Source organism: Microtus pennsylvanicus, chromosome 6 (genome assembly GCF_037038515.1).
Source record: "Microtus pennsylvanicus isolate mMicPen1 chromosome 6, mMicPen1.hap1, whole genome shotgun sequence".
In the NCBI taxonomy this organism is placed as follows: Eukaryota; Metazoa; Chordata; class Mammalia; order Rodentia; family Cricetidae; genus Microtus; species Microtus pennsylvanicus.
This window is the reverse complement of record NC_134584.1, coordinates 10,009,619-10,023,759: the sequence shown is the minus strand read 5'-3', so window position 1 is coordinate 10,023,759 and position 14,141 is coordinate 10,009,619. Positions and strand designations below refer to the sequence as shown.

Sequence of the window (14,141 nt, the reverse complement as noted above, 5' to 3'; positions counted from 1 at the left end):
TATTCCCAGAGACATCCTGTGGGTGTTTTCCTACAGCTAATGATCTGCGCAGTCAGTGTGTTTTCCTGTGTGCTTTCAGTGCCTGCATTGGTGCCCAGGACCCGTACTGTGGCTGGGATGTGGTGATGAAGAAGTGCACGAGCCTGGAGGAGTGTCTGAGCATGACACAGTGGGAGCAGAGCATCTCCACCTGTCCGGTATGTGCCCGCCCTGCGCAGCCTCTAAAAGCGTTGTCGGCGGGAGGCAGACCCATACGGCTAGCCTTTCCAAGTGGATCGGTCCACTATTGCAAACCCAAAGCCAAGATGTGTTTTCTAAACCTGTTCTGTTCCTGGCTTGCAGGAGGACCACACAGGGTGCTCTCACCCGCTTTACACTGATTTGAAACACATACGATTCGACAGCACTGTTAAGCATAAGACCCTGGTTTTTACAATTTTTATTTATTTCTTTTTGTGCAGAATCTGGTGTGGACTCTTGTCCCTGTCACGCTAATAAAAATGTGAACTTCCACACACATTCATTTCCCCGGGGCTGTAATTCTCCGAGCTGACATAAGTAAAGGTTTGAAGAGTAAGTTAAAGGCTATTACCGTGGCCCCCGTGGAGCAGATTCACAGACCTTGGTCAGGGTCGCTGGAAGGCCTGGAAGAGGCAGCCATGTGCATTTCCACATGGGACCCTGAGGAATGAAGAGAAACTGGCCTGTGTTTACAGCCAGACCCTGAATCCAAGAAAAGCAAATCTCACTGTTTGCTCCGTCTGTCTGCTTGGATCCTCGCTCTTGGAGAAGCCAGTTTTCCTTTATTTCTGTCTTCTGCCTTGTATTCTAGCATGTGAACATAAACTACCAACATTAATGTACCAACAGTACTGAGGCAGCTGTCACTTGGTGCCACACAGCTGTGAATTTCTGCCTGCTGTTTCCAAGCACCTCTGCAAGGCAGGGCAGGGACTTTACTTTCCCTGAATATATTAGACAGGCCTCAGGCTTCTGAGCTGCCAATGCGACTCCCAGGAGCAGCCCTTTCACTATCTAAGCCGTGTGCTAATGAAGCCTGTCCTCCAGCCTGTAAGGAAATGGAGCAGAGTGAACCAAATGTTCCTATGGGTGGTGAGTCCTTCACACAAAGGATCCTGTGTAGGCATCATCACTTCTAGCATTCAGTGCTCCCTGTGGGGGTTAGCCTAGACCAGCGGTTCTCAACCTCCGGGTCAAGACTCCTTCAGGGATCAACAGACGGGGTCACATATAAGGTATTCTGCATATCAGATATTTACATTACAAGTGATAATACCAATATTAAAGTTATGAAGTAGCAACAAAAATAATCTTATGGTTCTGGGTCACCACCATATAAAAAACATCACTAAAGGGTCACAGCCTTAGAAAGGTTCAGAACCACTGGCTTAGACCCTTTGGCTTTGTACTGCTAGGTCTTTTATTTTAAAAAAGGAATTTTTCTTCCTTATCTCTTGAAAATGTTTTGAAAATATCATGAACTGAGGAAATCCCCTTCTCAGCAATGAACATGTTAAGAGCCCAAGGACAGTCAACTGAAATTTCTTGTAGAAGGTGAAAACGCAATAAACAGCATTCCAAATGTCAGTCTGTGCAGACATGTGCTCGTAGACAGTCATGCATCTTCATGGGGCTTTTGTCCTTGCGTTTGATGGCTAAAAAAGGTGTAAGAAGCAGACGGCACCACTGCAGTTCCTCTCGAATGGTAAGAACATTTTTCCTGCAGTTATGGTTACACGTGTGAGCATCTGAGCAGAGATGGCTATGCAGAGGGACACTCACCCCCATGTCTTTACTGTAACAGATGATTGTCTTGGATATTCTACAGAGCGAGTGTGAGATGAAGGGATCCAAGGTTTGAGACATGACCAAATGTGGTCACCCATGTTGTCTCACGCTAACGAGAAGGCAGATTCAGTTAAATTCTCAAGACAGTGTGGGCACGTTGTAGTGCTAAAATCACGGCTCTGAGATGGGACCTCATACACAGTATCAGTTACACAGAACAAGATCTTTTTCTCTAGACAGGGGTATGTCTATTATATAGAACCTCATCCTCTTACCCAGTGGATTTGTCTACATCAAGATATACTTTTGGCAAGTTAAGAATATTAAAAGAAAAAAACAGCAATAGGTTTTAAATTTTTACTTTAGATGTCACTTCTATCTTATTTGCTCTTTCACTTAAATGAAAGATTTCACTCATTAGATGTATCTGTGATATGCACATGTCATGAGTTTGATATGATATTGATTTTAAAGTGTGTGTTTTATATGTTGCTGTCTTTGTAATATAGTCTCCGCAGTTGAATTTTCAATACTGAAGCCTAAACCCAAAAGTTCACACTTGGTAGGCCAGTACCGTGTCATCAGGGTGTGTCTGAACTTGTAGGTGCAGTATTGAAGGGGTTCTAAGTACCAGCTTGTTTTTGACATAATAAATGCCAACAGGGTTTTTTTACAGTCAGTTAATATTTCCCATTCCTTCTGAAGGATGCTTCCCTACATCTTTACTCAAAGAAAGTCCAACTCCATGTATAAGTTGAGAACTTTGGAAAGAAAACAAACGTTTCATAGTCTATGTACAAGTGTATGTTGGCAGAAAGGAAGATGATCTTATTACATTGAGTTCAGTGAATTGAAGACATGATGACAAGAAGTGACACCCCAGACATACTTATGTGAACCCACAAAGGAAATAAATCTCCAAACCCCTAGATTAGAGACTGGGTGAGCAGTTAAAGAATGTATACCGCTCTTGCAGAGGACCGAAATTCGGTTTCCAACACCCACGTGAGGAGGCTCACAACTTCCTTCCCATCACCTCCTGGCCCATAGGGCACCTGCACCTCCCCACACACGTATACAAAGCACTAACACTGAAACAGATGGCTCTTGAACGAACACTCTGCAGTGGCAGTGGCCCAGCACGGATGCTCCAGTTAAACTTCGCGTGCCGTGTGAGTCACTGTTGTTTCTCTTTGGTTCTGGCAGAACACCTGACACTGCCTTGCTTATAAAGCACGAACATTTATTACCCACAGTTCTGGAAGCTGAACGGTACAAGACCAAGGCAACAACATTTGCTCTCTTGAGAATTTCTTGCTGGGACTCCACACGGGGGAAAACAGAAGAGCCATGTTGCCGGGGCCACACTGGCAATCCTCGAGAAAAACATGTCACACGTTCTCTAAAGAGGAACCTTCATGGTCTGATCAGCTCTCAACAGCCCATTTCTGAATGCTATCACCATGGCAACGCTTGGAGTTTTGGAAGAGGCACCGTGAACCCCAGCAGTAGTTCTCTGGGGCTTTCGTTTTAAAAAGCACACCTATTTTCCACCAAAGAGGACCAGTTTTAAAATGACTAACACATTTTTTCTCTCGAAAGAAGACTGTAAGATAGTTTACTGGCATTCTATAGAATATCCTATTTCTTTAAAAATTAATTAAAAGTATTTCTGCCCGGTTTAAAGAGTTGTGGTGCTTGAGTAATACACTTAAACTAGCATGCACAGACCAAGGTCAATTACATGTCCTTGTCTGAGTCTCAGCGGTGTGAAAAAGAGGACCTGTGGTCTTAGGAATCTGCCTGGGCTTCGCTTACGCATTCATACCATTTATGTCCTTTGGGCAAAATGCGCAGCATCACGCGACAATACGATGCATCCTTGTTTCCAAATATGTCCTGCGAGAACCAGCAGCATGGGCCAGATGAGCATTTCAGAGTCTCCTGGCGGAGGTTCTACTCGGGACACTGCACAACCAGGAGCTTAGTTCCAAAGGTACTCAGGCAGTGGCTGGAACTACAGCCTACATTTAGATGGCAACAGCTGAACTTCTGCTGTGCTTCCCTGAGGGTCTATAACCATTAGGAAAGAAGCCAGGCTTTGCATCCCGAGTTTCTGGCAGGCTCCAGTCTAGAGGAATATGACTTCCCAGTTCTCAGCCTCTTCACAAATGATGGAATGATAAAGAGAAGAATGGCCCAACCCCACCCTTTATATTCAGAGAGCAGATGAAACATTGTTGCTGCATGTTGCCATAAAATGCATAGGAGGGAAAGAGAGAAGAGAAGAAAATAGAGGATGTCTGTCCCTGGCCGAGGAAGGAGAGAGTTTGTTCCTATAAATCATATTTTTACTTAGAGCTGAGCTTGGCCAAGCTCCTGGTCCCAAACAAGGCTTGCATGCACTTCTGGGTGCCTTTTCTAGGGTGTGACCCCCAGGACAGGACCCATATGCTCGTCCCCATCTTTCATTGTTGAGCTCTCTTGTGGTATCCTTGAGAATGCCCCTTAGGTATCATTCCGCCTCTATGAACTGTGGGATTGACTCTGCAAGTGTTGTGTCCTACTTGGCTTGTGGACTGTTTAATGTCCACTGTGCTCTCCAGAGATGGGCATTACTGCTTCATTTTATTGATGCACTAACTGGGAATGACAGGCACTAAATAGAGATCGCCCCTATGCACTAGTCCGCTGCATGCCACACAGGACTGCAGCCCAGTCCTCTGCTAAGGCATAGTCTTTGCTTACAATTCATCTGTAGAGATAGGCTTGGGGGGGGGGATATTAAATTGATGTCATAACACGAGTCAGCTTCCTGAGGAGCTTATTCAATATCCTGCTTCACTGGAAGTAGATATAAATGATTACAAAAATAAGGCAAGATCTAGTAATTCTGAAGAAAAATAAAATGTCCAGATAAACATTTGAGACCAGGTTAGCCAGTGAAGAACAATAGTTGGGGGGTTTGGAGAGGTGGCTAGGTGGTTAAAGCACCAGGAGCTTAGTTTCTTCCACTAACTCTCCATGCGAAGGCCTGCTCTTCCTGTGTGCAGATTTCAACATGTCCCTCTCTCCTCATGTTGTGTTGTGTTATTCTGGATTCAGACATGTGTGTCATGGCAGGTGGAAGGAGCCTTGGATTTATCTCCCTTGCCCTTCTTCAGTTCAGGGCATTCCTGCCAGGAGTTCATAATTCCATGACTAAGGCTGTGCATGGCAATACCTGTCTAGCTCTGACTGCCACCTGGCTTCAGCAGTACTACCCACCTTGTCACCCACAAGCGTAGGATAGCTGAAGCTCCTACCTTGTCACCCACAAGCGTAGGATAGCTGAAGCTCTTGCACAGCTGGTCCCTGGATTCTGCAGCATCTCTTGATATGTTCCTAAAGCTCTCTGGTCTCTTCACCTCCCTGTACAATCCTACAGGTTATCATTCTGCTTCCTGGCAAGGTCATGACAGTCACAGGTGTGTATTCTTCAGTGTGACACCCCACCTACCATGTAGCTCCATTACTTCCTGGGCTTGTTTGCTCATTTGTTTGTAGGCTTGCTTTTCCCTGAGATAGAAGTAGTGCTCTAGAGGCTTCTGGTTCCTTCTCCCACAACAGGATGAGTTTGGAGTCTAATAAACAGAAGACTGAAAAGAGAAAATGCATGGTTTTCTCATCATTGGATCCTTATCAAACTAAGACTTATCTGTCTTCATATTAAAATGAAGAGGCTGGGACTTTAGTCCATTCTGTTTTCTTTTGGAAGGAAGGCCTTGGACAAGGAAACTAACCTTTGGCCCCATGAGTCCCTCTTTTCAAAGATATCTTACCATATGACTCAGAAAGTTGCTCACTCTTCACTGTTCAAACACTGATGTCCCAAACATGCTCAAACCCATTGCCACATGCCAGATGAGGCTAGAGCCCAGCACTCTGTGTTCAGTGACCTGAAGGAATTTCCACCACTGTACACTCAGCTCTTTCTCAGTGCTGCTACCTTGAACTCCTTCTTAGATCTCCAATGACAATAAAGCACCTGCCAATGACTCTCACTGACAGGGAGGAGCCCAACCATGTGATCCTGCAACACGCTTATTCCTGTCATCACTCAAGCTGTCTGTAGAATCAAGGGTCCTGGGCAGTTGCTTTCCTGGTCCTTTTCCACTCTGAACAACTCCACATAAGTACCCTACAAGTTTGTTTTTCATCCTCGGCAGTACAGCCCTACAATACCCTTAGTAGCTATTACATAGGGTCATAAACACGTACCAAGCCCTTCCTGACCAGAATATAAACTCCAAGTGATACTCCAGCATAGCCCTGGCAAGAATAAGCCTGAGAACTATAACTATCTCATTACTCAGGGCCACTAAGATGTGCATGGCATCAAATATTGTCACATTGAGGTAATGTTTGTGTAAGCAGAGACTATTCATTCATTTTCCAGCTGCCCAGATCTGAATAATAACACAGAAGCTATATTAATTACAACACTATTTGGCCAATAGCTTAGGCATATTTTTTTAGCTAAGTCTTACATCTTAAATTAACCCATGATTCTTATCTGTGTTAGTCACGTGGCTTGGTACCTTTTATCAGTGAGGCATTCTCATCTTGCTTCCTCTGCATCTGAATGATGACTGCAGATTGAGCATTTCCTCTTCCCAAAATTCTACGCTGGTCACCCCGCCTATACTTCCTGCCTGGATACCAGCCAACCAGCATTTTATTAAACCAATACAAGTGACAAATCTTTACAGGGTACAAGAACACTGTTTCACAGTATATTTGGACCAAACCAGGATAAATTCTTCATGGACTTCTGTTGTCTTTAAGGTGTATAAAACTATACATCAGAGGTGTACATCTGTGGGGTTTTCTTTTTCCTTAAGTTTCCCATATTGATGGGTCATTCTGCCAAAATCTCATTCTTTCTCCTTTTCCTTGTTTTCTGTTCTACTTTATCTTTCTCATAATCTCTAGCAGTGAGCTATGCTACATGACTTTAAAATATTCCCACGTATGCTGCCAATTTTAATTTTTAAAAACACTCTGAAAGAGTCGTCTTGCCTTTTGAGATCTCTTTGTTTTCATGCTAGTTCATTTTTCACAGCTTCACCCTTTCTGACACCATTACTTATATTTGCCTTCCAGACCAGAAACCTCACTGTGGATGGGAGCTTTGGCCCGTGGTCTCCATGGACACCCTGTACACACACAGATGGCACTGCTGTGGGATCTTGCCTCTGCCGGTTGCGCTCCTGTGACAGCCCAGCTCCACGGTGTGGTGGCTGGCAGTGTGAGGGCCCTAAGATGGAGATCACCAACTGTTCCAGGTATGTGCCTCTGATCACTCGAATGGATAGTCACATGTCACCTAGATGGTTGAGAGACCTGGGCAATCACTCTTAATACAAGCTATCTCTGTAGTTGATGAAGCAATTAGCAAAAAGAGAGGGACACCCATCACTTAACTATTATAGCATTTGTGGAAGAACACTGTCACTTGAGTAGTAAATTAAAATTGCTTTTAAGCTCATAGTTAGATAGTAAAACATTAGTAATTTACTCTATGTATTTGGCTTCTTTGAGGGAAAGGCCCATTACATAATATCTCTCTGAAATATGTGACAAACAATCCCTATTGCTGGAGTCTGATACGTTAGCTATAAGGAGTCTCTGCTCCATGCAGTGGTAGAGCAGAACTCAGTATTCCCCGCCTCTGCTGACTTCAGACCCTTGATAATCTAGACAATCCAGATGTGATCCACTGAGGTCGTTTGAGTTGTCTCGTGTTCTTTCCTAACTGCACTCGCTTGTCCTGTCTGCTTGCCCATACCCTGTAGCATCAGAAGTACTTCTTGAGTTCCTTGTCAAGTCCCTTTCTCCTGTGACTATAAAAAGCCATTTCTTAAAATCTTACCTGCTTTTCAGGAGTTTAAAATGCAGAAACAGTGAGGGAAATTATCTCCAAAGGCACTGATGTAAGGTAGACTTGGGTAATCGAACTGTGTGAAGAGCAGGAAGACATGACTAACATGCCCGAGAAGGGTAGTCACAGCAGTGTATATGATACAAAAAGGCAGGCCTTGCTCTTGTCAGCAGTTTTTATATTATTCCCTAAAGTTTAAAGAAGCCAAGGAGGGCTCCAATGATAAGGCTGTATAATAAAACAGAGAACACAGGTGTGTCAACTTTGTGTCTTGATCCATATAACATCTCTTCAAGGAGGTGGTTTCCATGAGTGCCTGGCAGGAACCTGACACAGGCTACTAGACTTACTTTGAAGATGACAGTAAGGCAATTTCCTGCTGTTTATGGAGTTCGGGGCTATCATTGTTTGTCCTCCAAGCTGTAGTTCTTGTTGGAAACTCACCCTCTCAACAAGCAGGGTAGCTTGTTTCTGATTAACATCACAAGTCAGCCTGCTTCAGTGAGGCTGCGGAAGTGTAAGCACATGGCCATGTACTGACTCCACTGTCAAGACCTCCCATCCTGTGTGCCATTACTTCGTGGGGCTCTGTGGTTACCATCCACTGCATCTCAGCTGCTCCTGGAAGTATGCAAAGCTAAGCTCATATACTAAAGAGCTACTGAGAAACTTGCCTCACTCCACTCAATGTCTTGATTTCTTATAGTCCTGCTAACTTTAGACACTTTCATTTCTTTACTTTTGCACACGCTACATATTCTTCCTGTTATAAATTGAATATATCATAAAGTACCACGTAATTTTTTTAAAACATAGGAAACTAAAAATTTTAAAGTGATATAGAATCAGTGTGCTTCTGTGTTATCTAACCATTTTCTTCCCTCAGATGAAAACCTTTAAAAGCAGAAAGAGCTAGTTTAGGTTGAAGTTGTTGTAAAGTTCTAATAATCTAGCAAATTGCTTTCACAGTGTGTAGAGCTCTAACTTGTTATTTTTATGAGGAACATATGAGGGTTGGTATCATTTTAACCAAATTATCAATAATCAATAATTTGCCACACATTAATCTAACAGGATCTGCTTTGTTCCTCTAAGTGCTAGGTTTTAGCTGGTAAATTGTAAAACTCCAAAATATATTTTAAATTTCTCAGAAAATTTTATTTTAAATAACTGTTAGTTACTTTAGTTTATATATTTAATCCTATGTCTTCAGTGTTACCATATAATACGTTTGTGTCTTAAAGAAATGCATGAAGGGAAAATGAAGGCTAGGTAAACTGATCTTGTTCTGAGCTAATGAAAATCCAGTAGCTGAGGACACCTGTGGGGATGCCTTTGTGATTAGCTAATAGGAGTTTTAAGGCTGGACCTTGCTCCGGGGTTAAGAACCCTGGCTGCTCTTCCAGAGCAGTATTCAGTTCCCAGCACCCACACGGTTCTAGGTGGCTCACAACCGTCTGTGACTGTAGTCCCAGAGGACCCCAATGCCCTCTTCTGGTGTGCAGATACTCATGTAGATAACACATAAATGCATAAATAAATGAATCTTAAAACAGAGTTTCCACATGCATTATGCAAAGGAGCTTGGGTCATGCACTAAAATGAATGCTTTCATGCTCAGAATGATAAAATACTTACAACGTATTTTTAATAGCACAGGGAAACGTCTATGGGAGATATTTAAATTATAAAGACTCTTAATTTATTATCACTATATGAAAAATTGCACTATTGAAATAGTGTGTGTCAACAGCAATCTATTTTGTAAGCAACTTTGGTGAAATAGGATCATTTTGTTTTTCTTTTATTCTTAGTATGACTGTATTATTCTGTATGTACAATAGCTCAATAGCACAGTTACACACGAATTTATGATTCTGTATTAAATATCACCCCTTTGGGAAGGTTCTACTTGTCTTTGGCATGCACACTGCCTATAGGGCTACGCATGCTCACTGGTGTTAGATTCAATAGAACGTGCTCTATGTAATTTTTCTGTCTCAGGGATACTGTTCACAGGTTATAATGGATGTGATTGGAGTCAAGTAAAATTGGGAATTCTAGAGGTTTAGGACTCATTTCAAATACTTTGCAGTAAAATAACATTCTAAAGTTTGAATTTCTCATGACTAAAGTTTCGTAAGTGTTTCAGACAAAATAAGCAAGTTTGGAATGATTTGTGGCTTTCACATCAGAGGCCAACAGTAGCAGAGACCTCACAGTAGCAGAGGTGACCATTCTGCTCCATCCAAAGGCTGTGGTTCCACACAATCTAATAGTCCACCCACTGGACAAGAGCACTTGCAATCAGAGCAGACAGAGCCCAGAGTCTGAGCTGGCTTGACTGAGATATGGAATCACTTCTTCTCCCACAGGAATGGAGGCTGGACTCCCTGGACCTCTTGGTCACCCTGCAGCACCACCTGTGGCATTGGCTTCCAGGTGCGGCAACGCTCCTGCAGCAACCCCACACCCAGGCATGGAGGCCGCGTGTGTGTGGGCCAGAACCGGGAGGAAAGGTAGGTTCCAGCTGGGCTCCTATGCCAGCATCTCCCTGCTTCCTGCCATCCCGGTATGGCCAGTACCCTTGGAGGTCTAGCTTGGTTTTTGTCTATGGAATTCCTCTTTTAAGCTAAACCGCACCTTATTTTTCTGACACCCTTCAATTTTGACCAAAGGTTCCCCACAAAGAGCCTTGTTCTGGTCCCCTTTCCCTGCATGTTTGAACTGACTCAGGGAATCCATTCTCACGTCACTGGATACTTAGGAACTAAGGGTATCTGTGTGCTGATTGTCTGTGCACCCAGCATATGAGCCTATTGGAGGATAGTTGTTGAGATATTAGGTTAGCCCTGTCTCAACAGCTACCAATCTCTAGAGGTCCTGGTGATGAGGGCAGGTAAGATAAAGATGTCCCCATGAGACTGGGGTGCAGGCAGTGAGAACAAATGCAGGAGCAGATGTGTCTGTCTACCCTCTAGTCTGTGAACAAGCATCCCTCATGAGCCATTGCTTCCCAGGAAGACTTTGACTCTTCAGGACCCCATCAGGACATTTCACCATAGACGTGAATCCAACAAGCTGTTTTTATTGTTTGGTTATAGAACTAACCACTTTTCTTTGTCTGCAAAATCTACTCTTTGATCCTTTTCTCTCCCTTGCCTACTGAATGCATATTCCATTCTGTCACTGTTGGGAGGGAAAACTTGCAGTTGAAGTTCATGTTACTTTTAGTATATCACAACATGCACACATGTGTGTACCCCCCCCCCACACACACCATCCTATTGAATGGCTCCCAGTGCCTTTTAATAAAAAGATAGAAGCTCCTACTCAGTGTCATGGGTTCAGGGAGTCTCATAAAAATTCCTTATCTCTATGTGGCCATGGACTTTTGGGAACAGAAACAGGCTCACTTTTCTTTTGGGTACATTTTGAAAACAACAAATAAGACCATTTTGCTTCTTTGTTCAAGTTTCTTACTTACTAATTAAGATTTCATTCCTTTTGACTAAGAATTAGAGGGAGGTACCGCCACACATGTCAGGATTTGTCACTTTTGAAATGGTCCACTGAGACAGTCTTGATAGGGTCGTAGTGTTCCATCTAACACCAGTTGATAGGTGAGAAAGCTGAATACAGAAACATCTTCTTATTACTTGCATGATTTTAAACTAGCTGGAAGGTTTCAACACTGTGAATCATCACACTATGTGTCCCATTCAGATAAAATCGCATCTGTCTGTGCAAACACTTCCCTGGTGTCCATGCACCGCACAGGCACCATCTTCTTCCCCAGGCTGAACAGACAAGAAGGCCAAGGCTGCATAACTCTGTGACTACATGTGCCGTCTTCTGTCCCTCCACTTGACTTCAGAAAGCCTTACTTTCAGAAAAGAGTTTAAAAACAATGCTAGACTGTTTGGCTGTCTCACACCTAACATGTTCTGCATTTGCAGGAGACATGTTTTGGGGCATTAGATAAGGGATTGCTTACTAGAGGAAATTTTTTACTTCAAATAATAAAGAGATGGAATGTATGACTGGACTGTGTATTGTTATTATAAATGGATGCCTCTCTTAAGTATGCTTTCCAGAGGGCAACAGGAATTTCAGAAAAGCCAAATACTTGATGTGCCTTGGTCTCTGCTAACCAAACAGTTCTTAAATTTATTGCCATGTTACATGGGGAGATCACCACATCAGGAAAACTCATCCAGATCCTGGTGGTGGAGATATCTGATGATGGATTAAGAGAGAGGGGTTACAGGATTCTAGGATCAAGCAATTGAAATAATCACTACTTTTTATGATATTTAAATAGCACTAAACTCTCTCCAAAAATTCAGTGAATGCTGTCAACATAGCTAATAATTTCTGCAAAAAAAGTTTTCAATGTGTGGCTTAATCCAATGGGAGATTTTACCCCCAAGTAAAATTTCCTTGGATTTTCACAACTTCTTTTTTCACGTGTGCTATAGAATATATGAATGCTCTTTTTACTTCTAATACTTCTTCGGAATGAATTTCTTGAGAGCCTACTTGAGGAACCAATTCTCCAAAAGTCACCAATAAGACAGTATACGGCAAACATTGGTGCAAGTATCAAAGCCCGGTTGAGTTAGTTTCTACTGCTTTGTCACTATGGCACCATTGACCCAAATGTAAACAATGTGCAATTGCTGCCCCACCCTGTCAGAGGGACCACATGTCAAGGCTTCCAAGTTGTCAGTCAGATACTGCCCCAAGCCCTTGACAAGTGAGCCTTCTTAGCGTGACCTCTAACTCATCACAAACTGAACTTATGAACTAATTGCTATGTTCACAAGACACAACCTCATCTGGCCATAGTGGCTTAGTAACAAGGAAATCTTGGGCCCTGCCCACACTGCAGAGAAGGGGATTGTAGGATGACAGGGTAGTTTCACTGGTGTCTTGTAAGATTCTGTTGATCACAGACAGTTCTCTGTCCTCACGTAGCTTGAACCCTTCCATCTGTAGAATGCTGCTCATCTGTTTGCAGGGTTCCCAATGCCACATCCCATTCAATTGTACCCCAAAAGCTCAAAGTGCCGCCACCTAAGTCAGGTGTGTCTGAGGCCCTGTTGCAGTAGCGCTTCTTGGTCTATCATCTCCACTCAAAAGTAATATCACTGTTGGGTATATATCCAAAGGATGCTCAATCGTGCCACAAGGACATGTGCTCACCTTTGTTCATAGCAACATTGTTTGTCATAGCCAGAACCTGGAAACAACCTAAATGCCCCTCGACCGAAGAATGGATAAGGAAAATGTGGTACATTTACACAATGGAGTTCTACACAGAAAAAAAAATGACATCTTGAATTTTGCAGGAAAATGGATAGAGCTAGAAAACATCATTTTGAGTGAGGTAACCCAGACCCAGAAATACAATTATCACATGTACTCACTCATAAGTGGTTTTTAAACATAAAGTAAAGAAAACCAGCTCTCAAATCACAGTCCCAGAGAACCTAGACAACAATGAGGACCCTGAGAGAGACAAGCATGGATCTAATGTACATGGGAAGTAGAAAAAGGCAAGATCTCTTGAGTAAATTGGGAGCTTGAGGACGCTGGGGGATGGGTGAAGGGGAGAGGAGAGGCAGGGAGGGGAGCGGAGAAAATGTAGAGCTCAAAAAAAAAAAAGACAAGTTACCTCTCGGCAACATTCACACTATACAGCACAGGGGTGGGCAACAGGTGACAGCTGTGCACATTTCCTTTTCAAAAAAAAATAGTAGAAATGGGAGTCACTAAATTTTCTTCCGCAGGGCCCCTGCAGTGTTGCCAGGTGACGGTTGGGAGTTGCTTGTGATAAAGGCATCCTGTGCCATGGACCTCGGCCCAGCCTTGTGGGCTCTTAGCTCAGTTCCTGATATATCTTCCCTTTGCCAGAAAGGCAGCAGATGTTTGCAGCTGGTGAAACTTGTGTCAGCCTCCTTCTATCAGTAGAATTTGGGCTACTCAATAACATTTGTTATTAGCTCCCATGTTTCTTTCCATCTAAGTTGCTAAAGTTACTCTTTTTTTTTCCTTTGGTTTTTCGAGACAGAGTTTCTCTGTGGTTTTGGAGCCTGTCCTGGAACTAGCTCTTGTAGACCAGACTGGTCCCGAACTCCCAGAGATCCGCCTGCCTCTGCCTCCCGAGTGCTGGGATTAAAGGCGTGCGCCACCACCGCCCGGCTGAAGTTACTCTTGAAAAGCTTTAAAAGACTTATGTAAACCTCTTTGGGGTTTCACTACCGAACCAAAGGCACAGCTCCAGATCTTTTCCATCCAGCCTTCCGCTGCCTCACAGTCCTGCTGGGATGACGAGAACACAACAGCTGGCAGCTTGCTAGGCTTCCTCAGGGTGACGAGGAGGGTCCCTGGGGCACCCCCTTGC

At 43.4% G+C, this 14,141-nt stretch overlaps 1 protein-coding gene across 3 annotated transcripts in view; it reads left to right on the top strand.

Annotated features, from left to right (window-relative positions):
- Positions 1-14,141, top strand: part of Sema5a (semaphorin 5A) — a 427,200-nt gene that overhangs the window by 349,071 nt on the left and 63,988 nt on the right. For all 3 annotated transcript variants that reach the window (XM_075975776.1, XM_075975775.1, XM_075975777.1), the window contains 3 exons: positions 80-197; positions 6,955-7,136; positions 10,108-10,251. In XM_075975776.1, coding sequence (XP_075831891.1) covers positions 80-197; positions 6,955-7,136; positions 10,108-10,251 — 444 coding nt within the window. The remainder of the gene's footprint in view (positions 1-79; positions 198-6,954; positions 7,137-10,107; positions 10,252-14,141) is intronic.